The sequence below is a fragment of the Alligator mississippiensis genome, chromosome 15 (assembly GCF_030867095.1).
Source record: "Alligator mississippiensis isolate rAllMis1 chromosome 15, rAllMis1, whole genome shotgun sequence".
NCBI lineage: Eukaryota > Metazoa > Chordata > Crocodylia > Alligatoridae > Alligator > Alligator mississippiensis.
In genome coordinates, this window is record NC_081838.1 from 10,482,734 (window position 1) to 10,510,453 (window position 27,720).

The 27,720-nt window shown below is 55.6% G+C and overlaps 1 protein-coding gene across 1 annotated transcript; it reads left to right on the top strand.

The window, feature by feature from the left end:
• On the top strand, positions 1 to 27,412 carry LOC102564354 (hydroperoxide isomerase ALOXE3). The gene is made up of 15 exons (XM_014606909.3): positions 1 to 97; positions 3,438 to 3,746; positions 4,545 to 4,737; positions 5,103 to 5,184; positions 7,611 to 7,733; positions 7,927 to 8,030; positions 16,380 to 16,558; positions 16,912 to 17,055; positions 17,843 to 18,046; positions 19,162 to 19,248; positions 22,132 to 22,301; positions 22,875 to 22,996; positions 23,364 to 23,464; positions 24,333 to 24,503; positions 24,787 to 27,412. The coding sequence occupies exons 2-15, from the start codon at positions 3,609 to 3,611 to the stop codon at positions 24,964 to 24,966; spliced, it is 1,998 nt and encodes a 665-aa protein (XP_014462395.2). The 5' UTR covers positions 1 to 97; positions 3,438 to 3,608; the 3' UTR covers positions 24,967 to 27,412.
• Positions 27,413 to 27,720: the final 308 nt, after the last annotated feature.

Consider the following 27,720-nt stretch of genomic DNA (forward strand, 5'->3'; position numbering starts at 1 on the left):
GGAGTGCTTCTCACACCCCCGTCCCCACCGAGCCGCCTATAAAGGAGCGCTGGCAGGGCTCTGGGGCCACAGCTGCAGCCCTTCTCCACCCCAGCAGGTAGGCAGAGCTCAGCACGTTTACAGGGGGATGTGGAGGGCGGCTGGAGGGGGCTTTTCTTCTCCATCTCACATCTCATGTCTCTGTCTGTGAAAAGCATGTGGAAAGTGCAGTTTTGCTCTGGGAAGGATGGTCAGAGGGAAGGACCTGATCCAGACTGGCAAATGAGATGGGGCACAGGCTGAATCGTGGGGCCTCAGACCCTGCCTGCCCTGCGGTGGCAGATCCTGTTGGGGGCTGATGGTTCCCACCCATCTGTGCCTCACCATGGCGTGTGCCAAACCTGGGAGGCCTCCCCAGGCTCAGCCTGCGGGGATGTTGTGAACCCCTTGATCTCTGGAGCCTGGGGTTAAGCCCAGGGCAGACGTGCCAGCGGACCTGGGTTGATAGGCTGTGGCTGGGGTAAACTCTGACTGCTCAGTGCAGACAGAGCCTGGCAAAGAGCAGCACAGGTAGCCCCAGCTCCAGCAGCTACACAGCTACTTGACACCTGTTTCATTCGCGGCCTCTGTCTTGGCCTGCACAAGTGCCGAAGCTAAGACCTCTGCACCTGCCCACAGCACACCCCTCTGAACAGCAGGGGCCTAACTGGTGCCCACCCAGCCCGATGATCCAGAACGGCACTGCCATGGGGCTGCAGTACCCTCCACAGCAGTGCCTCAGTGACCCAGTCCCCTGGGCGTGCTCTGAGCACCCCTAATTCCCCCAGCAGTGCTGCATACAGGGAAGAGCACAGCAGCTCTGGTCACTCACAGCCAGAAGCAGGATGAGCTGCCGGCACCTGCCTGTTAGAGACAGGCTCTGGAGAGAGCTGACACAGGCAGGGTGAGACCTGACTCTAGGCTATGCCAGCCTGAGGGTTCAACCCCCAGCTCTGTCCTGTCCACACAGGGCCCCAGCCACTGGGCAGGGGGCGAGGAGACACTGGGGGCACCCTCCACTCTCCAGCTGAAGCCGGCCCCTGCTTGGTCACAAATTTAAGAGGCATGAGGCAGGCAGAGTGGGGCCAGCAAGAAGCTGCCTGCACAGCCCCATGGCTAAGCCAGGCGAGAAGCACCCTGTGCACCCAGCCTTGCTCCAGGGGCATTTCTCTTTCTCAGCCGACCACGGTCTAAGGCACAGCATGGGAACAACATAGTGAGCAGGGAGTGACAGGCAGGGTCCCTGGCCTGGGGGCGCTGCGGGTACAGGGTGAGCATGGGGCATGGCTGCCTGTGGGGTGGGCACCCCTGAACCTCCTGCAGGGCTGACTCTGGATGCCAGGTTCCCTCCAAAGCAAGGAGAAGCTGCTGCTGTCAGAGACGGCAGGAAACCCCCAGGTCCGAGGGGATTTCACAGCCCCGGTGTGAATTTGGGAGACTGGCCAACCCTGAGAAGAGGTGACGAGTGCCTCTGGCTGGGGAGCACTTGGGGTGCTTTTGTACCCGTGCTCCAGGGAGGAAGGAAATGGGGGAAGTGTGAGGGGTTTGCAATGACTGTGAGAGATAAAGTGAAGAGGCGCTCTCCGAGGTGATTTTTCCAATCATTCAATAAGCACAAAGAGGAGATAACTTGTAGTCCATCATTTGCTCAGGCAGACGGATTCAGCTGATACAGATACATGCAGGGAATCAGCAGAGGAGCAAGGAGCTGGGTTTGCTCAGGCAAAGTCTTAGGGGCAGGGGGAGTGGGCGTTGGGGCTGAGCCGGAGAGGAGAGGAGGGGAGGGGGCCACGAGGCTGCTTTTGCTGTAGGAGCACAGACTCTGGCAGCACAATGCTGCCTCTCCCACTAAGTTGGCCCTTGGGATTGATGCCCTGCTCGCTCAGCCCGAGACACACTGCTGCCCCCCCCCCTCCCCCCCAATACAATGGCTTTTATTTTGATGCAGTCCCCAAAGGCTGTGAGATGACGTGTTTCAGGTAGACCTAGGATCTGCAGTTTATAGAAATTGATGGCATGTAGAGGAGATATTGGTGATGCTGTTTTCCTTTGAGTGCTCTTTCTTCTCTGAAATTCCTGTGTTCATGGTATGGCATGAGCAGGGAGAAGTCGCGGGAGGCAGACGCCCCTGATGTGTGGGCACAGCCTTGCAAGACACAGAGGGAGTTGGGAGAAGGGGGAGATCTTCGCTGTCCTCATGCCCACATGTCTGTCCCAGAGCTGAGGTATTCTGGCCTCACCATTGCCCCACACCCCTGGGAGCTCTTCCAGCTCCTGGGGGCAGAGTTAAGGTTACGTCGCAGGGCTGGACCCTCCCTTTATGTTGTGGCTCCTGTTAGTCCAGTGATTTGTAACCCTTTTAGACTTGAGGCCCCCTTTTGGAAAACACCAGTTCTTTGCTTTCACTCATTTTTTGACTATGGAAAAATAATAGAGCAACTCTTGTTACAAGAAACTCAGACAGACCCCAGCTGGGCAGTGTTTGTGACACTGTGGACTCCTACATGAGACATTTGGGTTTATCTTGTGAATCACGTGTAGATGTTTGCACACCTAGTAGTGCTTATATTGCATGGCACCATAGGGAATCCTTAAAAGGTCCCAGGCTGAGGAGCCCCAGGACACCCTGGTTGAAGATCCCTGGCATAGTCACTCCACAGCCAGGATGAGCATGAGACCCACTGGGCAACCCTGACTCAATATTAGGAGAGTGCAGGGGGAGAGGACGAGACAACAGAGCGGAGGTGGCAGACGGAGAGCAGAGAGTACGAGGAAACAGTGTGGGGTGTTGTTCCCATCAGGCGGCTGCACTTGCTTGCTCTCCAGACAGCGCAGGCCGAGTTCCCACAGCACCCAGAGCTGTGCTGTGTGGGTTGTGGGTGCAGAAAGGCACGGGGAGGGGCTGCCCTGGAGCGCGCCATAGGAGAAGCTGGTGCTTTTGTGTGATCTTTCTAGGATCATGTTGCCTGCCTCAGTTTCCCTGCCATGACTGCATGTGGTTATACAGTAGCAGGCAATGGGTTGCCTTTCCCCCTGGACTAGGGGAGTGTGAGAGGTGGGCTCTGAGGCCAGTGGGAAATGGGCTGCCAGGGTCTGAATCAGAGCGGTTCCCCTCCTGGAAGAACAGCTTGGGGGAGCACCAGTGATGGGTTTGAGGCCACTGGCCCTAGGAACAAGGACAAAATAGGCCAGGGGGAGGGAAGTTGTGGTTGAAAAGGGCAAGAGGGGAGATGTGTGGGGGGAACAGTGAAGACCTCAGCAGGGTCTGGTGGGGCCTGTCATTGACTGTCACGACTCTGCTCCAGTTCGGCTTGGCCTCGGCTCCAGGGTCTCCGTCAGCACAGCAACACCTGCTGTCCGGTGGAGAAAGGCTGCCTCCTTGCCCATGGGATCCTCTGCTCTCAATGCTTTCTTTGCAGAGTACAGGGCCTGCCAGGAGCTGGGCTAGTCTGAGACCCCACGAAGGTCCCTGTCGTATCAGGCACAGCTGCTGCACAATCGGTGACACTCCCTCCCTGGCACAGAGGCGCACGGAAGAGCCTGACGCGTTTGGCTTCCTCTGACACTCCGCACACTCCTGCTGGACCCACATGGCCACTTACAAAGTCCAAATCGTCACAGGCGATGTTCCCTTAGCAAATACAGTGAACTCAGTGGCCATCACCCTGGTGGGAACCCAAGGAGAGAGCAGCCAGGAGTGGCTGAACCTTGGTATCCGCAAGATAACCGTGAGCCTGGGGAGCAGCCTCTGCTGGGGGTTGGAGGGTGCAGGGGTGGAGGGTGCTACAGGGATGGGAAAGTAGAGGGCCTGGTAGACATCTGTCATGCTGCAGCTCAGCTGGATGTGACAGCTGGTCCCCTCTTCCTCCTGCCTACTTATCAGTATTTTTTTTTTTGCAAAATTATTTATTTCTCTCTATATATATGAATAAAGCTACACATAGAGCTATAGCTTTACCTCTACCAACCTGTCTTGTGGCCACTGTGATTCACCTGACAGCCCAAAACACACCTTTACACTTATACCTTTCTCTTTCCTGTTGAAAAATGCACCGTGCATCTGCGCACCTGCGTTCCCACCCACCTGTTTGCCCATCATCATCACTGTCACTTTTAACCATCACACTTGCACAAACGACCACCTCAGTGCCCTTCTCCCTCCCCCTTCCCCACCTGTTTCCCAAGTCCTTTCACTCATCATTACATTTGTTGTCATGTCTGTCACCATCATAAGCAAAGATGTAGACACTGAGGCGATGCCCAGACAAACCCAGAGTGAAGCAGGGAGGGCAGCAGCAGCCCCAGCCATGTGGACCAGAGGCCACAGGGCCCTCGGGTGAGCCAGGCCAAGCCGAATGGCTCCTTTGGGAAGGATTCACCATGCCTGGACAGACTCAGCCTGTCCATTTAATCCCTCCCCTTTCCCTGGACATGTGGAGCAAACCCAGGTGTCCAGGAGAGGCTGGCGTGGCCCAGCTGAGCCCTCCGAGCTGGGGGAGCTGAACCACTTTGGCTTCTGCCCCCAGAACAAGGAGATCAAGTGTGATCGTGACCTGGGCCCCATCGTGTTGGTCCACGTGCAGAAGAAGCGGCTCTTCCTCGAGGATGCCTGGTTCTGCAACTTCATCCAGGTGACGGGGCCGGCGGGGGAGATCTACCGCTTCCCCTGCTACCAGTGGATCGAGGGGAACACGACCCTGCACCTCAGGGAAGGGAAAGGTAAGACCCCGCTTCTCCGGCCCACCTTGGGGGAGCCCTGGGATTTCAGGGAGAGCAGCTGCACCAGCTGCTGCGTAGCACCAGGTGCAAATGCCCTGGGACCAGGACTCCTCGCACGGCCAAATGCACCCTGGCACCACAGCCCCTGTCTCCTCTGCAGTCCGTGCCCTGCGGCCACCCACCAGGGCCTACCCTTGTGCAGAGCGGACGTGACCCAGTGGTCAACTCCACCATCTGGGGATGGGCACGGCTGGTTGATCTCTCTCTAGTGGGGCTCCCCAACCACAGAAAGACCCAGACCCTTCAGTGCTGCCCGGCCCCATGGCACGTTTGCTGACTCGGTTTCTTTTTCCTCCCTCTGCCAGGGAAAAAGTATTCAGATGACACAATTGAGTTTCTCAAAGAGCACCGGCGCCAAGAGCTGCAGAAGAAGCAGGAGAATTACCAGTGAGTGGGGCTGGCACAAATGGGGGGTCCTCACGCACTCGGCACAGCAGGGAAAGGGCCTCTGTCCCTCCTGCCAGCCCAGAGCAGACAGCCCGTCTCACCTGCCATGTGCAGGGTGGGTCGGGCACGGCGCAGTAGCCTTTGCACAACGGTTGGCCTTAGAGCACCCCAGAGGTCCTTCCAGCCCTACCAGTCTGCAGCCCTGTGATTCCTCAGGCCCACAGTGCATCTGGGTTCCCAGTGGGAGGGGAGGCGAGAGCCGCCTTGCAGGGAGCCGTGGGAGCAGGGTGGCCGCGGCCCTCTGCGTGAGGCTTGCAAAGTCCTTTAGCAGAGAAAGGCTTCAGGGGAACCAGCAGCTGGATGCTAAAACCTGTGAGAGATGTTCAGATAGGAAGGAGACACTGGTTTTCATGCTGAGGGGGAGCATGGAGCATTGGACAAGCTGCCAGCTGGACTCTGCTTCTTGTGCCTTGTCTGTCTGTAGAGGCTGTTAGCTCAGAGATGCTATGGAGATGTACCGGGTAACATGGGGCTTCTGCAGGACATGCTTGGAAATCTGGTGGTTGCAGCGGATGACAAAGCTGACCTCTTTAACAAATTCTTTGCCTCCGTTTTTCTGAGCAGGGACCAGGACATCCCTCCCACTGGGCTCCCCGACAGACCCAGGGGAGGCGCAGCCAGGCCCAGGGTCAGAGAGGACCTAGTCAGGGAACTTCTGGTGGGTCTAGATGTGTTCAGATCAGCTGGTCCTGATAATCTCCACCCCAGGGTGCTGAGGGAATTGGCAGAGGTCATTGCGGGACCCCTGGCATGGCTTTACGAGCACTCGTGGTGCTCTGGCCAGCTGCCGGATGACTGGAAGAGGGCCAATGTGGCCCCCATTTTCAATAAAGGGAGGAAGGAGGACTCAGGAAACTACAGGCCCATTAGTCTTACCTCGGTCCTGGGGATGCTCTTTGAGAAAATTATCCAGGAGCACAACTGCGAGGGGCCAGCAGGGCAGGTTATGCTTAGGGGCAACCAACATGGGTTCATTCAAGGCAGGTCCTGTCAGACCAACCTGGTGACCTTCTACAACCAGGTCACAAAATCCTCAGATGCAGGGGTAGCAGTGGACATAGTCTTTCTGGTCTTTAGGAAGGCCTTCAACACTGTCTCTCACCCCATTCTCATAAAAAAATTAGGCGACCGTGGCATTGATGCCTTCACAGTCAGATGGGTCACTAACCGGCTGGAGGGCCGCACCCAGAGAGTGGTGGTGGGTGGGTCATTTTAGACCTGGAGGGATGTGGGCAGTGGGGTCCCCCAGGGCTTGGTCTTCAGGCCTGCACTGTTCAACATCTTTATCAGCGACTTGGATGAGGGGTTGAAAAGCACCTTGTTCAAATTCGCGGATGACACTAAGATGTGGGGAGAGGTGGGCATGCTGGAGGAGAGGGACAGGCTGCAACTAGATATGGACAGGTTGCAGGGGCGGGAGGATGAGAACAGGATGGGTTCAACACTGACAAGTGCAAGGTGCTGCACCTGGGGAGGAAGAACCAGCAGCATATCTACAGGCTGGGGAACTCCCTTCTCGTCAGCACAGAGGCAAAATTGGATCTTGGAGTCATTGCTGATGCCAAGATGAACATGGGCAGCCAGTGTGAGGACACAGTCAGGAAGGCCAACCGTACCTTGTCATGCATCCACAGATGCATCTCGAGCAGGTCCAAGGAGGTGATCCTCCCCCTCTATGCAACACTGGTCAGGGCGCAGTTGGAGTACTGCATCCAGTACTGGGCGCCGCACTTCAGGAGGGATGTGGCCAGCATGGAGAGGGTCCAGAGGAGGGCCACTCGCATGGTCAAGGGGCAGCGGGGCAGGCCCTACGAGCAAAGGCTATGGGACCTGAACCTGTTCAGCCTCCACAACAGAAGGCTTAGAGGGGATCTGGTGGCCATCTACAAACTGGCCAAGGGGGACCAGCAGGCAATGGGAGAGTCCCTGTTTCCCCGAGCACTACCGAGATTGACAAGGAATAACGGCCATAACTTGACCGAGAGTAGATTCAGACTAGACATCAGGAGGCGCTACTTCACAGTCAGGGCAGCTAGGATCTGGAACCAACTTCCAAGGGAAGCGGTGCTGGCTTCTACCCTGGGGGGTCTTGGATAATCACCCAGCCGGGGTCATTTGACCCTAGCACTCTTTCCTGCCCATGGCAGGGGGGTCAGACTTGATGATCTGCTCAGGTCCCTTCCGACCCGACCAACTATGAAACTATGAGATTTATGACGGCCTACCTCCCTCCTGCCTGATGTTTACACCAGCCTCTCCAACTTCAATGGCTGGACCAGTCCTTCCCCCAGGCAGGGGCTGTCACTGCCCTCTGGAGCCCTGCCACAGCTGCTGCCATGCTGACACCCCCTGTCCCCTCTCTGCAGGTGGAAGGAATATGCCCCTGGCTGGCCCCGCTGTCTGAACGTGGGCAGCGTCGCAGAGCTGGACTCCAATGCCAGGTTCTCCAGCTTCCGACTCACCTCCTTTACAGGGATCCAGAAATTTGAGTAAGTGCTGGGAGCCCAAGGGGCCGGCTATAGTGTGTCCAAGCGGAGCTCCGCGTCTGTCCAGGGGGAGAAGCAGGGAAGCCGGGGGGATAAGAGAGCAAACGAAGGAGTCAGGGATGGGGAGAGTGTGTAAAGAGAAGGGGCCAGATGACCACAATTGCTGGGGTCTCTCCCTGCTTCTCTCTCTGCACAGAAAGATACGGTTATCCCTGAAAGGATTTCTGACCCAGGCACGCTCCTGGAAAAACCTGGAAGAAATCCGGACCATATTCTCCCGGATCAACGGGCGAGAGATCGGTATGTGTTATCCCCCGCTGCAACACACAGCCCCATTACCAACACTGCACATTCCCCCACAGCAAGAAGAAAGCATCCTCCAGGCCTGGTCCTCTGTAACCACCAGTCCCCACAGCGCTGCCTGTCCTTGCACAGCCCATCAACCCAAAATTCAGTGTCCTTAACTGCACACTGGGTATAATAACCTAGCCTCCCCTCCCACAAAACCCAGCTAAGACCTGTACAGCAACAGCAGGAGACCAGCATCCCACCCCCCACACCTGACTGTGACCCACCAGCGACAGCCCAGTGCCCCCCACACACCCAACTTCTACCCACCAACAACCACCCAGTGCCTACCGCACATCCAACTGCAGCCCACCAGGAGCAGCTTAGCATCTTCCCCTTCACCCAGACCCCTTTGTTCCCTGCCCCTGGCTGTTTTGGTGAAGAGGAACAGCTGGTATCAGCATTCAATATGGCTCGGACAACCTGCTTGTTCCTAAGGCATGTCCTGTTTCTCTGGCCCCAGCAGTATAAGCGGCTGGGAGACATGATCTTTGGTCGCATTTCCAGACCTGCCTGTGCAGCTACAGCTGGACTTCACCCAGAAAGCTCTCTCTCTTGGGCCACACAATGCAGCCTGTCCTGCATCCTACTTGCTTTGGAGACAGGCTAAGAACAGACAACCACTTTGGCTAGCATCACCGGTTTTTGAGCTGCAGCAAATGAGCTCTTCCAGAGAGCCGAGCTCAGTGTCCCTCCTCAAGTATCTCTGAATTATTTAATTTAGCACTGGGCGCATTTACATAAGATGTTTACTGTGGGGCTGACTAATTAGCTCTGCAGTAAAGTCTCAGCATCTGCACAGGAGATGCTATTCAGCTGGAGTAAACTAATTTATTCTGGCACAGGACAGTACTTGTATATACAAGTAATGTATATGCAGAGTAATGTACTCATCAGCAGCTCCTGTGTAGATGCTGGCAGGGCTGGCTGGGGCACAAGCGTGCTTTAGTGTGGGGACTGCCTGCTGGCTAGCCCCACACTGCAGCACCCTTGTGCCCCAGCCAGCCCCTCCACAGCACATTGAGCCAGATTGGAGCAGCCCTGGGCTGGCCGGCCGCCCCCACCCCGGGCCTCCTGCCAGCTGGGGCTGCTCCAACCCAGCTCAATGTGTTGTGGTCCCAAATACATGCAGAAACATGGCATTAAACTCCCATGTGGTATGTGCTGGAGTTTGTTGCTGTGTGCTAACAGCACGTGTAGACACTGCCTTAGAACCGTTATGGTTGATTCAATTTAATTGCCATTTAAGCCTGGTGTGTAAATGACTGGCCGCACCTGTTTTGGTGTGAGTCACACCAAGGCCTAGTCAGGGCCGTGTCGAAGCAGCTGTCTGTTTTTAGCCACAGGCGCATGTACCTCCTAGCCCCTGCATTTGCACTCAGCCTAATTTTTGAGAGATGGCTTCCGTTGTTCCAGCTCACACTAAACAAAAGGGCATTGAAGTGCTCTTTCTGAGGGCCTGGAAACCAGCTATACAGTTGTTACATTTTGAAGCACTAACTTTGTAGCTGGTTGGCCCCTTTTATAGCTGGATGGACATTTTTATGGCATGATCATTACTATGCATGTGTGGCCAGTCCACGTTTATTGTGCCATTAACCACTTAATTGCGTCATAATTACTTTGCATGTGGGGCTGGTCTTACTTTGCACACGTGATCGGCCTAAATTTATTGCATGATTAGGCAGTTAGTTGTGTAATATGTGCAATGTGTGGCAGGAGCCTGAAAGGAAGGAAGACCAGTCAGGTTTGAGGTGGGGCTGGGACTGCCCTGGTGGACGTTGTCAGAACGGCCACCCTCCTGGCCACCTTCCTAAAATCTTAATCAAGCAACAGCATGCTAACAAAGCTCCTGGGGGATGGAGACTGTCCCAGCAGGAGAAGGGCGACTTCAACTTTACTCATATCGAGAGTGCAAGCACTTCTCTTCTGCCTGCGCTGCTGGTGTGTTCCTGCTCCTCTTCAGAAAAAGGCAGGAGAAGCATTTCAGGGTATTACTGACCGCCTAAAGCAGAGCAAGCTATGTCCCAGGGAAACGGCAGGAGTGGGCTGGGGGCTGTAACCTTGTGTTAGAGGCAGGAGGGGGCTTTAGAATAAGAGCTTTGCGATGTCACACTTGACTTTGGACACGAGCTGTCTTTATGAGGCCTGAGCTAGACTGTAGGTTACTTTATGCTCTGTGGAAGCATCTACATAAGACATTTTCTGTGGAGCGGCCTAATTCACTCCCAGTAAAATGTCATAATCTACACGTGTGACCCTATTAGGTTGCAGTAGGCTAATAAACTCCGCTGAAGTGTAGTCTGGCTAAACACAAGTACTACCCTGCAGCAGCGTTGTTTTGTGCACGGCAGTGCTCATGTTGATGGTGACGGGGCTGGCTGGGGTACAAGGGTGCTTCAGTCTCTGGCTGGAGCGTGTCTGGGCAGGCAGGCTTGCCCCCGGGTCCTCTGCCAGCGGGGGCTGCTCCATCCGGGCTACACCTGCTGGGCATGAATAAACTCTGGAGCAATATACTTCCAGGGGTAAATTAATGCAGAGGTCTGCAGGGCCCAGACCTAGTGGCATTCAGGAGCCCCCTGGGACACCAGGGCCAGCACAGCTCAGGCAGGCATCCTGGCCATGGGCATCTGGGGCAGGCAGTGTGTGCTTCCTGTCCTCTGGCTGGGTCAAAACCAGAGGCTAGGGGCAGGTGTGGGGCTGTCTGTGTGTGGGTGGTGGTGGCTTCTGGGGCTGTCTTTTTCCAGGAGACCCCATGGGCAGCTCTGCTCCCTCCCCTCTCTCTGCCATCTGTGGGCAGCCACCAGCTCCAGTGCGGCTGGGACAGGACAGGATGGGACCACCGGGGCTGGCAGAGCGGTGGGTGAGCAGATGGGGGTGGCATAGAGCCCATGATCGCCACCCCCCCGCCCCAAGCTAGCCCCAGCCCTGGCCTGTGCCTCAGTGCTGGTGGACCACAGCCCCACCTGTGTGACACCCACTGGGTGAAGGGGCCGGTCCGGGTTGGAGCCAGGGCTGGCTTTACCGCAGCGGCACTTGCACCTGCTGGCTTACCCTGGCTGTGCCAAGCAAGATGGGCGGGCTGAGCTGCAGCCCACTGGTGGGCACAGCGAAAAACTCTCCTTGCCTGGTGTGGGGACTCTAGTTTTCTGTTTTCCCAGGGCCCAGTAAAACTTAATCCAGCACTGTGTGCTCCACAGTTTTTTACTCCTGGGCGCATGTTCAAACGATGCTCATGGGAGCAAAAAATCTGGAGCAATACGTTCTGGGGTTTATTCATGTATATTAATTGCATGCGTAGACACGTCCTGTGTATCCAGCATGGCCAGGGTCTGGATAGGTGGAAGGACGAAGAACTGAGTCTGTCGCCATGACCCTCGGGTAGGCCTCACAACTCTTTATTTCTTTACCTTTGAGGAAAGGATTGCTTAGGGTGATATCTTTTATTGAACCAACTGCACAGAGGGGATAGAAGTTGACAGGCTTTTGAATGCAGGATGTTCTTTGTCAGATCTTTCTTTACCATTGATATTAGTGAGGGGATGGCTGTTGGCACAGGAGGTATGACCCAGATACCTTGTTCTGGGTGGACCCAAAACTCTCAGACTGACCACGACCTTTCCATTTGATAATAGGCAAAATATACTGATACACAGTGATAGCACATAAGAATACTGCAAACAATTCTATATCTACTAGTCCTAGAGCCGCACAGAGTCAAGGTATGTCCGGCCAGTACGTGAGCTTCCCTCTGAGGTTCTCTCTTGAATATCAGATGTCAACCCCCCCGCCCCATATCCCTCCCCCCCACAGTGGGGTGGGTGAGACAGGTATGCCTTCTGTCGACGGTAGCCTCCGGTTCCCCTCTTGGGGACCCTTTGCTGCTATAAAATTCCTCCTTTTGTATTCTTTTCTCCTCCTGTGATGATGACTCTTCATGTCTGGCCATCACTGATTGGTCTCTCTGTTGTCATCATACTGTCCACGTTTTGTCCTGCCAGCATATTCCTTTGTTTCAGAAACCCATCACATTCACACATCCTAATTTGGGCTTTCCTGCTCTTCTTCTAATTTGGTCTGATCCCCCCAAACCAGAAAGCCCAAGGGCTGTGCAGTTGGGCACTGTGACCTGGTGCCATCTTATTTTATGTTATGGAACAGTGTGGCGTTTGTCTTTAATTTCCCAGCCCTTGTGTCTACTCGCTGCTTGTCTGTATCAGACACGGCAGGCCTTGAAGAAGCTTTGTCACAGATCGGCCTTTCTGTGCAAACAGCATGCCTGGTTTCCACCAGGATCCCACAATTCTACTTCTTGATCCAGATCGTGGCATGAATTCTGGCAATTAATAAAGCTACATTACATTATTATTTCTACTATAAAGAGCATAAAAATACGTATCTAGCACAAGCAAAGGCGATGCTTCACATGATGCAACATTTTCTGTAGCCACTTTGCAGCTATCCCATAGCCTATTAAGAAGTTCTGCTTTACATTTCATTGTCCAGCATAGTTAATATCATTAACCACTTCGCAGCAATAGCATTGCACAGACACAGCCAATTCATAACACAGTTAAACCTGACTCTTTTCTGTATCAAACAAACTTCTTGATGCTGCAGTGGTGGTCCATATCCTGCAAAACACAAAGACACAAAGGGAGAGGCTGATCCCCCTTTAGGTTAATTCACACCACAGAATCACTGTTGGCACTGTGGCTGCCTTTGCCCTGCCCTCGCCATGCTGGAGCTCATTCAGAGATTCAACTCCTTGTTCCTTGCAGAGGCTGCTTTTTCAGCCGTCCTTTCTTCTCAGTGACTGGTACTCCAAGCACTCTGCCGCACACCTTCTGTCCTTGGCCTCCACCAAGGGTTTTTCTGTTGGCGTACGCTCCCCCTAGCCATCTCCCATCAAAGGGTGACCCACAAGGCAGTGGGAGCTAAGGTTTTCAGCACCCTATACTCACCTTCCCTTGGGGTGGCAACATGTGGCATTTTGTAGAGACTATCCCACCACAAGTAGCTCTACTACATTAAACAGTCCCAGGAGGGTGTAGTTTTCAGGTCTTACCCAGGACCAATCTCCAGGCTGTTCTGCCCTGATCATCTTCACCCCTCATGGGCACAGTCTCTCACTTCTGGGCTTCCTGGCCTCTTCTCAGGCTAGCTGAGATTTCGGGCTTCCAGCTCTTGCAGCCTTAGCAGTGGTCTCTTTCAGCCTTTTGACCTCTGTTGGCTCTGCCTCTGGATTGCCTGACCACTTGGTCTTTCAGGGCTCTTCCAGACCCCTTTGGGTTATGGGCTTGTGGGTCTCTTTGGTCTCCAGCTGTGTCCCCTGGACTTTGACCCCTCATTGGGTCCTGACCCTGCTCCTGAGCCAGTGAGACCATGGCACCTGGCCATGCTAATACTTGCCTCTCCTGGGCTGCATACCTCTCATCAGATCTTTCTCTCTTTCGCCTCCACTTTGAGCCTCTGGACCCATCTGGTCCCACTCCTAGCCCCTCCTGGACCACAGGTCACTGACTCTGCCTTACCCACTTTTCAGACTGCGAGTCCCTGGCTTCCCATGCTTTCACAAGCTTTTGCTGGGCTCTGCTCTTTGGTCCCCACTCTCAGTCCTTCTCTGGACGCTGTGGGTTTGTTCTCTCCAACCGTCTTTCTCTCTCTTTCAGTTCTCTGAAGTCTCCACACTCTTCCTTCTGGGTCTGAGCATTCATGCTATGGGTCTGCCTTAACTTCCAGCCGCTCTTTTCCTTGACAGACCTTATAAGTCTGGCACTGCTTTAAGCAGATCTTTTCTGGGATGCAGGCTTCACAATCTACACTGGCCTTGCTTCCCAACCCAGCAAAACTCTGTCTCTCTCTCTGACAGCAAAGCTCCTACCTCTGCACCCTATCACAAACCTGTCTCAGACACAGCAGGCCTTGAAGAAACTTTGTCACAGACTCTTTAGAAATCAGTTAATCCTTGCTGTTGGCCTGGACCATTATCCTAATGCGTATCTACTTGGCCTATCAGTCAATTCCCAACAGCAAACCTCTAAATACCATTTTCTAGCCATCAGTAGCATTGTCATAGAGACAGAGCCAGGCCCGTCCTCCTGTGCATGCATGGCGTGGTTTGTGTCCCACATTCCTCTGTGTTGGGAACATCGGCTAAGACATGTTGGTAGTTTTCTGTCAGCAGGGCAGTAGGCTTATAAATGATCAGAAAGCTATGGCTTCTTTGGGTGTGAACTGAAGTTGGCTGTGTATCTAATTCCTGAGCGCTGGTCTGAGTAGGTTTTGAATCACTGTCTAATGTAAAATGCACACAGAGCTCTGGGGACAGGACCAGAGCCCAGGGCTCCCTCCCGTCCAAGGGGTTGCCATAACCAATAGGCTACCCCATCAGGCTCCTGGTGATTTCCTTTCCTACTGGCCTAATGACTTGCTTGCTCTTTGCTACTGGTGGCCCAGCTGCATCAGGAAGGGTGGGCAGTGCACCCCATCTGCTTTCTCGGCAGGCTGGTGGTCTGGGGACTCTCCTGGGAGGTAGGTTTGAACCCCCCCAGGGCAAGGAAAGCCTGGGACCCAGCTCTCTCTGTCCCCAGGGGAGGGCTCTAACCCCGAGGCTATCAGGGAGAAGCTGGGCATGGCCCCCATCCTGGCGTGAGAGCTAGCACTGTTGGCACTAGCTGGGCTTGCTGGCTGCATTCCCCTGGGGCTGGAGCTCCAGGACTTAGCGGGAGTTCTGGCACCTCCCGGCTCTGATCTGAACCTCCGTGGAGCTCACACGGGCATCAGGTGCCCGAGTGCTCTGGGCGTACACCTGGCGCGTGTGCCTGGAGATGCCGGTGCTGGGCCTAGGGAGCTGTGCATTGAGGTGCTGGGTGGAATACGTGGCTGTGGGTCCAGAGCCATTTGGCATCACTGTGTGACCGGGGGTGGCAAATTCTGCCCGTGTCCATTCAGATGTCAACTGCATCCATGTGACTCTGGCCCCTATATCTCCAGAGAGAGCCCACACTGCGTTTTGGCAGAGGCTTGGTCTGCCTGACTCATCCGGTTGCTGCGTGGTGTAGTGAATCCTCTCAGGCCAAAGCACAGTGCCTCTGGATTAATCAGGTCTACAGCGCTGGTGACAGGGCGAGCAGCATTTGGCTCCAGCCAGGTCGAAGACTTGATGTTTAGTTATTGGTTTCTAACCTCGTTGCAGCCTGGGAAGCCAAGACTCTTTCCACCTCAGGTCAGCAGGCAGAGGGCAGTTAAGCCAAGCATTAGAGGGCATGTTCTGGGACTGATGTGGTCTCACAGCCAGGGCCCTTTTATGGCTGGTCGGAGGCAAAACTCAAAACAGGGTACTGTAAAACCAGGGGGGTCCAGGCTAGACAGCCTTCGGGGCATGGATGATCCAGCTGCTTCCCTGCTGTTGCAGTGGCAGCGCCCTTGTCTCCCCGGCCGTTACCTGTGCTGAGCTGCAGGGAGCTGCTGTCATTTTGGATGTTGCTTCTGGTCACTGAGGGTGAGGGACGAAGTGGCTGTCTGGGGACCCCTTAGCTTGATGGCTGCCTGTGAATGCAGGGGGCTGGACTCACTGGCCCAGGAGGCCCTTCCAGCCCCATGTTCCTTAGTTCCTAATGCTATTTATGTCCTAATATTTGAGTTGTTTGTAAGCTTTGCATTTTTTAAAGCTGCCAACCACGCAGTTCAGGTCAAGCCTTAAGGGCCCAGGGGGTGGGTCAGCTTGTTAGGATGTGGCCACGTTTTAAGCTTGGTGACAGCCATGTGGAAGCAGAGGGGTTACTCCAGAACTGCCCCGGGGCCAAGGCTGGTCCTTGCTGGAGAACTTCACCAGCTCAGCCGCGTTAGTTAAGAAATGATCTCTTTGCTGCTCGATTGTACTGCTCTGATGTGGCCAGTACAGGTGTCTTATACCCATTTACCTTGCTCTGCTCTTCCACTAGAAGTAAGTGACCCTGATAGAAACCATTGTGGTCACATGCATCAGTGCAGCACCCTTGCTGTTAGCCAGAATGCTCCACAAAAACATCCAAATCTTAAAAGCATCCTGGTATTGTACAGAAAGAGAGCCCAAAAAGGGACATAGAAAAAGGCAGCACCATTGCCTTGACTAGGGCCTGGGCCCAGTGCTCTCAGGTCCAAACAGGATATCACAGCCACAGGGATTAAATTACCCACAGCCACATGACTCAAATTCCCCCCAGCACAGGATCTTGGCCACTGGGACCTTAATGTGAGAAGGAAGCCCTGTGGGGAGGGCCCAGGGGCGTGTGCTAATGCTTGCTGTTCCTGTCCCAGTCCCAGAGTACGTGGCCGCCCACTGGAAAGAGGACACTTTCTTTGGGTACCAGTTTCTGAACGGAATCAACCCGGTGATGATCCAGAAATGCACGCAGTTGCCAGCCTACTTCCCTGTGACAGAGGAGATGGTAGCTGGAGCCCTAGGGGCTGGCACCAGCCTGAAGAGGGAACTACAGGTATGGCCTGATCCCAGCAGAGCCACTGGCTCCAAGGTCCTGCCAACCCTGGGCTCCTGGCTCCCAGCCCTATGATCCTTGGGGCAGGGCCTATGGCACCCCAGCCAGGCAGCACCTGCCCCAGGACACAGGCTCAGCACCCAGCGTGGCTTTCTCAGTCTGCCCATAACTGAGCGGCAGCAGGCCTACTGCCCCTGGAGCTGGTGTGAAGGGGTTGCAAGGCTCTCCTGCCTCACTCCACTGATGCTCCTGGTGCTCCCAGGAGAAGGTTAGAGCCCACTGCAGCCTCCTGGTGCCTTCTCCAAGAGCAGCCAGGACTTCTCTGGCTCACAAGTATGCTCTCCATTACACAGGATGGACACATCTTCCTGGTGGACTACAAGGACCTAGAAGACATTCCTACCCACACCATCCATGGGCGGCAGCAATACATTGCTGCCCCGCTGTGCCTGGTGCACCAGAACCAGGCTGGGGAGCTGCAGCCCATCGCCATCCAGGTAAGGGCAGACCCGCCTGGGGCTTAGGCCCACTCTGCTTGCCTTCTGCTGTGCTCAGGTTGCTGCTGGGCTACATCCGGGTGTCTTGTCTCTGCTGATTTGCATGGGGGGCCAGAGCCTTGAAGGCCCCTCTCCTGGGACATCACTCCATAGTGCTCAGTACAGGAGCTGGCTGCCTGGAGGGTGAGGTCCTGCGCTGGGAAGGAGAAATCTGGGTTCCAGGTCTCAGCTCTGAACCGACCCCAGCAGGGCAGTTGTCTCTGTCAAGAGGACTTCAGCAGCTTCAGTTTTTCTTAAGTGGGGACAGGCAGGGGAAGGGGCCCTACTGCTCTCTTGTCAGATGCAGGAGAGAGATGAAAATCTCTCCATGCCAGAGAACCCCAGCCTGTGAGATCACCCACAGGGACAGAGCCTGCAACCTGGTCCCCAGCAGCCAAGCAGCATGCAGCACCTGGGGCATGGGACTGAGCCAGTGGAGAGGAGCGGACCAGAGCTGTGACCCAAGGCCAGCAGCCCCCACGAACGCTGCAGCCCTGGAGGCTAGCCTCCATCTCACAGCCCTGAGCTGGGACAGAGCCCAAGGGAAGGGCAGACCTGGACTCTGTCAATAAGAGCAGCCTGCAGCCTGGTGTGGGCAGTGCACTCCCGCTGTGCCCAGCCAGGCCCTTCTCCCAGGCTAGCAGCAGTGGCACAGGCGGACCTCAACACAGAAGGGGAAAGACCTGGGATGTCCAGGGCAGGGTGTCCTCCTATGCATGTCAGTGGCAGGACATCTCCCCTTTTACAGCTGAGCCAGACTCCGGGCCCCAAGAGTCCCATCTTCCTGCCCAGCGACTCCGAGTGGGACTGGATCCTGGCCAAGACCTGGGTCCGGAACAGCGAGTTCTACATCCACCAGATCATCACCCACCTGCTCAAGACCCATCTCTTTGCCGAGGTGTTTTCCATCGCCACCATTCGGCAGCTGCCCATGTGCCACCCCTTGTTCAAGGTGAGCGGGGAGAGGGGCTGGGGCAGGAAGCTTTCCCAGGAGCACTTCGCTGGGGCTCCAAGGCACCTCAGTCACTGGCAGGGCCACGTCACCTCTGTGCATCCCCTCGTGACATGGGACGTTGATCTCAGGCTCTGCCACTGCGTGCTTGACCCTTCAGCCAGGCCTTCAGGAGTCCCAGAGCTGCAAGGGGGCTGGCAGCTCATGCGTGTGTCCCTGCCCTCATGTCACAGAGCTCAGTCACCAAACAAAACATGGCCTGACCCCTGTCTCCCCTGCCGGCCTTGTCCCCACCTTAGGCTCCCACTGCTCTTCTGCAGGACACCTGGCCGGAAGGGTGGGGTCCCCGGCACCCTGGGCATGTTTCTGAAGCACGTTATATCCACTCACGGCCCATCTCCCAGGGTCCGGTATTTCCTACCCTCTCTCTGTCCCTCCTTTTCTGTGGGGGCAAAAGGGTGCCCCTGTCGGCTCTGCACTCCTGCTTTGTGGCAGCTGTCCAGACCCTCCACATGGAGCCTGATGCTTTCAGGTGCAAGGAGGCAGGTAGCTGAGCCCTCTGCCTACCATTAGCCTGTCGTGGGTCTGTGTGGGGTTCCCCCCCCAATCATGCCCGGAAGCAAACTGTGCCAGGTTGCTCAGGGAATCACGGCACTTGTGAAGTCACTCCCTGGCTTTGTGGCAGAAGCCACAGCAAAGTGATTCCCCACCATTTTCATCTAGAGACCTTCCCTGCTCCACTATAGCAGCCCCCACCCAACCATCCCTAAAGAGGTTCTTCTCTGCCTCCTCTGCACCAGCTCCCTGGGCTGTGTCACCACCTCAGCCCTCCTGGGCTGGTCCCCCCCAAGCTCCTGCTGGCTCTGGGGGGCACCTGTGCTGGGGACAGTGGGTGTCACATGCCAGGCTCTCAATGCAATGAGCTGTGAGCCCTGAAGCTGTGTCCCGCAGAGAGGGGCTGGCAACTGCTGCCTTGCTGGTACAACCACGGGTACAACCACGGGCCGTGTTACTCTCTGTTGCTTGGGCAGATGGGACTGGAAGCTTGAGCTTGTAGTAGGAGCTTTGAGCTCGTGGACAGCATGTTCTCCCTGACCCTGCCTGTACTTTTTCAGCTCCTGCTCCCTCACTACCGTTTCACGCTGCACATCAACACCCTGGCCAGAAGCGTTCTCATAAACCCAGAAGGCGTCATCATCAAGGTGAGGGTGCTGGGCCTCTGTTCAGCACAGCCTCTTGGCCAGCAGTGGCCAGCCATGGGCTCTAGGGGCTGTTCCTTGCACGAAGCAGGTGTCGGGGGAGGCCCCAGGTGCAGTTTGTGTGTTTCCCATCCCTGCCCGCTGTCATGGTGCAGATGGGGGAGGTGGAGGGAACCAGGGAGAAGGCAGAATCACAGGACAGATGCAGAGGGGAGAGGGAATGGGGCTGTTTAGTCTTGAGGAAACTCAGGAGTGAGGCAGTGAATGTGGGAAACTTATTCAATATATGCATTTATGTATTTATTCATATGCCACCCTTCCCAGCAGCAATTCAGGGCAGCAAAATAGCTTATAAAACCAGCAAACAAGAAAACACCACAGAACAAAACACCTTATGAAAGCCAATAGTGTATGAAAATGAATTACGTGCAACCCTCCCTTCCACCCCATACCATCCCAGCTAAATCCTTGTCTGAATAGAAAGAAGACCTTGTCTCTCAGAAGATGTCCAGGCTCAGGCTCTAGGGGCCTCAAGGGTCAGGGATTTCCAGAGCTGAGGGGCCACTATCATGGATAACCACCAAAGACAGCCTCCCATGTGCTTTCTTCCAAGTAGATTCAGTGCATTGATGGTAATGGTGAGAGGTTGCTCTTGGCTGACCTCAGGGATCACAATGGGGTGTATGGGAACAGGTGGTCCGTTAGGGATTTAGGGCCATTTAGGGCCTTATAGGGCAAAAGAGGACCTCAAACACTACTGGGAACCAATGCAGCTTCTGGAGCACTGGAGTTCTGTGCTCATGGTAACACCCCTGGCAGAAGGCAGGCTGCTGTGTTTTGCATGAGCTCTACCCCTCCAGAGCATCTCCAAGGGCAGCCCCACATAGAGTATACTTCAGGAGTCTAGCACCAATGAAGGTGGACAGTTCCCAGTCTGAAGGAAGGGTTGCAGCCACCTGGAGAGCCAGGTACAGCAGAGGATCTGGGAGCACTCCCCGGCTGCAAAGCTGTCTAACATGGGGAGGCCAAATCCCATCAGTGCCAGGTATCCCAGTGCCCTCAGGACTGCAAAGCACTATCATTTCTATCTCATCCAGTTTTGCCCTCATCCCATCCTCAGCTGCAGCCAGACAATGGGGGAAGACAGACTGTGAGGCCCAGGTTGGATGAGAAAGCGATGCTGATGGCCTGTCAGCTGCATGCTGATGGCACCTCACCCAGAGTCTTTGTGCAGTCTTGCCCTGTGTCTTCATGTGAATGTGGAGTAGGAGAGGCAATAGGATGAAGCTCTGGCTGACTACAGGGAAGGTCCCAAGAGGATGACAACAGCTTGCCCACGGCCACCCTCTGGGACCTGCCTGCTAGGAAAGAGCAGGACCAGTTCTTGAAAAGAGGAAAGTTATAACTGTTTGTGGCAGTGTACTCGATGTGCCTGCCACTTGAAGAGGTCAGATAACCCATGAAGCCACAGGCAGGTGGGGTCAGGCCCAGTCAGAGAGTCAGCTGACCCAGGGGCCAGCAGGTGAGGCTAGGCCTGATCAAGGGAATCACCTGACTGCATAAGGTGATGATGGGGAACTGGAAAGCCTCAGCTGCTGCTGCCTTGTGGGCTACTCTGCAGAGGGGGAAGGCTAGGGGAGCACACTCTGACAGACAAGCACTAGGCAAAGACAACCATGCGGACCACAGGGGTTTGAGAAGCCCAGTGATGGGCCAGGGAGGACAAGGACCATGTGAGTCCAGAAGCCCAGTGAGGGGCCAGGCAAGACTGGGAGTGCATGGGTCCAGAGGTCCAGTGGGCTGTATGGATCTGAGGGGCCTGAACCACATAGTGAGGCACACTGAGGGACCTAAGAGGACAGCATGGCTCAGCAAGGGTCCTGAGCAGTGTAGGGTCGGCTGGGTCCAAAGGCCTGGAGAGCAGTTGGGAAAGTTAAGAATAAACAGGGTGTAAGACAAGAGACCAAGACAGGAGCTGACAGCCCAAAGACAGGCAGAGAGGTGGGAAGGTCCTGTGAAGGGCTGTATCAGCACTTGGTAGAACATCTGTAAGGATGCCATCTGCAAGGCATGGGACATGGTGTAGGTGAGGAACGGAGCGATGTGATTGGCCCATAAGGCTAGGATCACAAGTCATGTGGTCATTCTTGTAAGATCAGGGCAGCCTCCCACAATATTAACATCAAGGCATGGCAGTCAAGAGCAGGCCTGCCTGCCTTTAGAACAGGGTATTTAAAAAACAAAAAATTGGGTGCCCTGTTACACTGTTCTTTCTGTTCACCGGGCACTGGGGGAAATGGCTCCAGAATGGCAGCAAAGGTGACTTCAGGCAGGCGATAACAAAAATTTCTAACTATGCAGGAAGTTGCACATGGAACTGGGCTATGCAGGAGGCTGCAGCCTCTGTCTTGGTAAGGCTTTTAAGGGCAAGTGACACCATTACCTGCCAGGAAGGGTCCAGGCATCTCTCTGCCTGTCTCAGAACTAGGCTTCTCTGACGGCGTAGCCAGAGAGCAGTCCCTAAGGCCCCAGGAGACCAGTGGGTCTAGCCCTTGTGAAGGGCGCTATGAGGAAGCCAGTGGCTATTCTCTTGAACGTGTGGCCAGCACATCTCAGACACAGAGGCCTCTTAGATCTCCAAATTGTGGTGGTGGCCTATGGGCAGCTTCTCAGTCTGGGCCATGCTGGTGCCCCTGGGTCACCTGTACACAGCCTGCTCTGTGGTGGCCAGTTTATGTAGCTCAGACAGCTTGGGCCCAGTTCTGCCCATGTGCAGAGGTGGGACAGAGCTCTGCAGTGCCCCAGAGACCAGGCACCTCCGAGGTGCTTGGAAGGGCCCCAGCACAATCTGCCCTTCTGTTCCCATGGGCAGCCTCTGTTTTTCAGAGCTCAGCATCCTCTCACGAAGGGTTGGTGCTGCTACTGAGCAAGACCTTGGAGCAGGTGACCTACGACTCTCTCTGCCTTCCTGATAATATCCAGGCCCGAGGGGTCTCCTCCATCCCCAACTACCTCTACAGAGACGATGGGCTGAAGATCTGGGAAGCTATAAAGAGGTGAAGCCCCAGACAAGGGGAAGGTCATGGGGAGGGGCATGGGATGGGGATGTTCACGGGGAGGGCATGAGGCGCACAGGAGTCTGTGGAGAATGCTTGGGATGAAGTCCATATAGCAGGGTGCCTGGGTAAGTTGTGCCAGGGGATGCTGCTGTTTAGGGGCTGGCTTGAATACCAACTTGGACTCCAGCAGAGAGGCAAGAATAAGGGGCAGGGATCAGAGCACCTGGTACCATAAACTAACGTAGGCACTGCCTCGGAAAGGGGACCCAGGTCTGTCCCAGGGGGCTGGGGGTGCCCAGAGCCAGATGCATGAGGCAGACGAGATGCAGCAGCCCTGCACTGCTGAGCAGGGGCCCTGGCCCTGCTGGACACTCCTGTCTGAAGCTGCTTGCCAAGTACCGTGCTGGCCAGGGCAGGGAGGAGTAGAAGTGCCCCAGCCCTGTCACCTGCTGGCTCCCTGCAGGGCTGGTCTGGGCAGTGGGAAGTGCTCAGAGATGGGGCCTTTGCTGGATGGTGCATGGCCTCATGGGAGCCCATCTCCATCTCCTGTCTCCCTTGTGTCCCATCCAGCTTCGTTTCTGGCATTGTGGCATTCTACTACCCGAGCGATGACGCGGTGCAGGGCGACCCTGAGCTGCAGGCCTGGATGAACGAGATTTTCGTTAATGGGTTCCTGTCCAGAGCATCTTCTGGTACTGTCCTCTCCCCGAGCCCACCCTGTGGCCCCCTGAGCCATGGCAGGCAGGTCACTTGGGGTAGCAGTGCCTCTTCTGGATTGGTCATTGAGTACCCGGGCCCATGCTAAGGACGGGGGCCAGCACTGTCTGCCCCAAGCAGCCCTTTGCAGATGATAGAGGCCACTCCATGCAGGGTCTTCATGCATCCTTCCCAGCATGGGTAAGGCCTTGCTCACCTGTGCGTGCAGCCCCTGTGGAGCTGGCCCTGTCCTGCCCTTCCTGCCCAGGGGCTGGCTCAGGAAAGCCAATGTGGGGCTGCACACATGAGATGGGTGCCCTCAGCACAGTCCGGGCCTGCATGTTCCCTGTTGCCCCCCCATAGGCATCCCCTCCTCCCTGAGGACCGTCGCAGAGCTGCGTCGCTTCCTCACCATGGTGATCTTCACCTGCTCAGCCCAGCACGCATCTGTCAACAACGGGCAGGTAGGGAGACCCTGTGTCCCAGGGGCAGTGGGGAGCCCTGACACCCCCGCTTCTCCTGTTCCAGGGAGGGACGCCTCTTCCGGCACACCCTGTCCTTCCCCTGGCCTGGAAAGGAGACAACTGTAGCCCCAAGCTCCTTGTCAGCTCAGGGCTGGGAGCACCTCTACCCCTGCCCCATGCTGGGAAGAAGCTCTGCACCCCTTCACCCCCTTGCACCTCTTCTCCCCCCGTGGAGGGAGAGGGTTCTGGTCCTAGTGGGGAAGGGGGAGTCTGGTCCCCTGCACCCCTGCTCTCTTCAGGATGGGCATTGCTATTTCCTGCCCTTCTCCCACCCTGGCACCAGGCTGCAGCTTTTGCCTCCACACCTTGGCCTGCCTGGACTCTCCACGTCTCCTGGGATGCCCCCCAGTCATGGTCCCTGGAGAGGGCTACTCTCCACCGTGAATTCTCCCCCTCTGTTGAAGAACATGCCCTGGACTGGATGTGGGGCATGGTCTCCTGCTGGGACCATGGCCTTGACGCTGCAGGGGCATGCTCCTTTGAAGCAGCCAGAGGAACCTGCCTTGCCATGGCCTCATCCCAGTGCAGGCAGAGGCACCAGCTGACAGGGTCCCAGCAGCAGCCTGTGAGCCTAGAGTGCAGGCACAGTGATGCCTTCTGCCACACAATTACTTTCAGGACACATGGAGCCCTGTCCTGAGGGCCCCTGCCACCTCCTCTCTGCTGGAGCCACAGAGCATTTTTTAGGGGAAGCTGGGGAACTTGCCTCTAGGGTGCTGACCCAGGGGATGGGTGTCCATGGGAGAGTCCCCTCAGAGCAGCACCCCAGTCTCCAGATGGCTCTGATCTCTGGTGTCATGGCCTGCAGTATGACATCGGTGCCTGGGTTCCCAACTACTCCTCAAGCATGCGGCGCCCTCCGCCTGAGGTCAAAGGTAGGACCTCGCAGCAGGACTTACTGGACTGCATCCCCGAGGTGGACACCTCGGCCACCAGCCAGGCAGCCCTGCTGCTGCTGAGCAGCCGCGTTAAGGACATGGTGAGTGTGTGGGGTGCGGCAGGACAGACACTGGGCAGAGCTGGGGGTGCTGCACAGGGCAGCAGGCGGCACCTCAGTGACCTCCACCCAGGCTCAGCCTGTGGGAGGAGGAGGCAGGTCTGGTGACTGGAGCTGGGCACGGCTGGTGCTGGAGGGGTGCTAGCACCAAGACATAACGGGGCTGTGGGGTGGGGCTCGGGGCCTGCTAAGAATGGGTAGCAGCCTGGTGCCCATCAGAGGGGCCCTGAGCCTGGACACTGGCCCTCTCTCCCACTCTCTCCAGAGGCTCCTGGGCGACTACCGTGAGGAGCACTTCACAGAGCAGGAGCCGAAGCGGCTCATCAGGGCCTTCCAGCGGGACCTGAAGGAGATTGCAGATGACATCGAGTTGAGGAACCAGATGGTCGAGCTGCCGTACAACTACATGAACCCCCAGGAGATGGAGAACAGTGTCTCCATCTGATCCAGCCAGGGCCCAGCACCCTGGCCCACCAGAGTCCCAGCCCTGAGGTCCCATCAGTGACCTCCCATCTAGCTCCCCATGGGGAGTAGGGCATGACTTCCCACCCCCTGTTTCCCATCACTAACCCCCAATTTCCCCAGTAGTCCCAGTGCCTTCATTGCTTAGCCCAGGCTTCTGCATTGGTGGCCAAGCACCCTTGGTGTGGCTCTGATCTGCCCCAGTTCCCTCGCTGGGCTCAGGGCAGCCTCTCACTGGTGGACTTGCCTGCTCTCATCAATACAACACTCCATTCTGCTGTCCAGTCTCCTACCTGTGGAGGTACCTGTGTCCCAGTTACACACCAATCCTCTTGCCAGGTACTAATCCATGACTGGCACTTCCACCAGACTCTTTAACCTCCACTTTTCACTCTGTCTCTCTTCCCATCAGAGGCAGAAACCTTGGTCGCTGATGGCCAGCAGCCAGGTGCTCACCTGGAGCCTTGGTCTGCCAAGAACCTCTTTCAGGGAATACCCTTCACTGGTCCAGTGTCCCATGACATTTGCTCATCACATCAGGCCTTGAGCGGTCTCTTGATCTCCATTCTCTTGTCGTGCCTTCCCCCTGCATCTTGAGGCCAGAAGAATCCTACAGCCTGCTGGAGATCACTTAGAGCATCTTCCTCAGCTGGGCACAGTCATCCTCATGAGGTCCCTGCTGGAAGCTGGCAGTGCCCCATGTCCACAAGAAGTCCCCTTTCCCCCTCTCAAGATCCTTTTCAGCCTCATGTGTGCATCTCATCCCCTTGCCCATCCATCCTGCAAAGCCTTCTGTCCTGGTAGATGCACCCCACACAGCCGTTTGGCTCAAAGCGTGGCCCAGGCCTTCCCCAGCCCAATCTGCACCTGAGGAGAGAAGGTCTCAGGGCAGACCAAGAGGCAAGGACCCAGGACACACGGAGAAGGTCCCAGGATGGACAGAGAAAAGGAAAGGTCCCAGCAAGGACAGAGTAAGGTCTGAGTGAGGACAGAGAGACCTGGAGTGGCACACTAAAGACTTGGTTTTGAAGCAGTCTGGTGTGCTTTTGGAGAGGTGGCGGTGCTATGGATCACTGGGGAAGCCAGGGACTGAGAAGAGCCGGGGTGTCAATCCAGAGGCTGCCCCTTGTCAAGCTCTGCTGGGGCTGGCTGCAGGGGGTCCTCTCGGGAGAGGGAGACCGAATATGGCTGCTTCCTGGGGGGTCCCTAGGAAGAGCTTTTCTGTCCTCTGAATAGGGGCAGACTGATCCTTCCTCCCTTTTCTGTGACGCAGAGCAATGAGGCCAGTAGGACAGACTGTGCAGGGAAGTGGTAGTATCACCGGTACTGGAGGTTTTCAAGACGCGGCTGGATAAGCATTGGAGAAAAAGGGCACGAAAATCAGACTCCTGCATTCATGCAGGTGCTGTGCCAGGTGGCCATTGCTAGCTTTTATCTGTATGAAAAAAATTCTTAGAGCATAACATTGCAACCAAAGCTATGCAGCAGGGTCCAGCACTGGCATCTGACCGCAGCGATTGCAGTCTCTCACTCCGTGAAGTGTCACTTAATGCTGAAGTTCTGCACGCTCGCACCCACGTATATCCCCATCCTCCTCCTGCATGAGTCTCACCGCAATTGTTTCCTTATACCCTGTATAACCTCCAGTCTTCAGATTCTTCCATTCTCGGGGCTATGCTCCCGAACCACTCTAGTTTTTTTCACTTTGATGTACAACAATTGCTTATAACAGGCCACGCCAAATCTCTTGCCTTTTCCCATGAGCTTAAACCTCCTTGACGAGTATAGTTGTTCCTTTATTTCTGTGTGAATGACAAGAAAACCATGAGCCAAATCAATGCTGTCCCCTCCCATGATTTATAATCAGGTCCCTTGAGGTCCCCATGTTCCTACTCTGGGAAGTCTTTAAAAAAGGGGTTGTCAAAAGTTTTGATGGTTCCTTGCAAACCTGTCGCACCCAGGGCAGCCAGCGCCCCAAGGTTTCTGTATCTCCTGGACATGACTCCATCCATGGAGAAACTCTCTTGTCCTTAGGATGCATTCTTTCCTGCATCTTTGACTGCTGATTTCCCATGTCTTCTTCACCGTGCCTTTTCTTTGTAGCAATTGGGTAGCTGGCCTGATCTGAGGGTTGCAAAGCTTTAGACCAAAGCCTCTGGTCCAGATTGCCTGGGACCTGCACAACTTCATTTCTTTGGTGCTCCAGCACCTTCTGCTAGCATCCTTCCCATGTCCCGTATCAAATACCTGCCCATATTAGCCAGAAGCTTCTGCATTGCTTTGCCCCTCCACATAGCACCTCTTATTGTCCCTCACCTTCCTGAGCAGAGCCCGCTAAAGCAGCGGCCTCTTCCGTTCCCCTTCCCTGACCCTTCCACCTGTATGCAGAAGGCTTGAATATAAAAGTGAATAAAAAGTGCTTCATTTGCCTTTGTGCCTTCTAATTGTGGTGTCTGTCCACACCCTGAGAAAAAGGGTGTCCTCATGGCCTGGAGCCTTAACAGCAATGGGATTGGGGCTTCCCAGTAGTTTGCTGAACAATACTTTATTATGACTTTTTCTATCAGATTCCCAGGAACAGAGGTTTGGATCAGTGGTCTGTAGTTCCTTGTGTCCCCTCTAGAGCCTCTCTGAAATGTGGGAGTCACATGGCAACCCTCCAGGCCTCTGGGGCAGGAAAAACAGCCTCCATACTATCTGCTGCTCTGCTTTCTGCTCCCTGCCCTTTCTGCCCCTG

Coding starts and splice junctions, on each gene's coding strand:
- LOC102564354 (XM_014606909.3), top strand. CDS start 3,609: ATGGCCACTTACAAAGTCCAAATCGTCACAGGCGATGTTCCCTTAGCA. Junction 3,747..4,544: donor TTGGTATCCGCAAGATAACC/GTGAGCCTGGGG, acceptor TTCTGCCCCCAG/AACAAGGAGATCAAGTGTGA. Junction 7,734..7,926: donor ACAGGGATCCAGAAATTTGA/GTAAGTGCTGGG, acceptor CTCTCTGCACAG/AAAGATACGGTTATCCCTGA.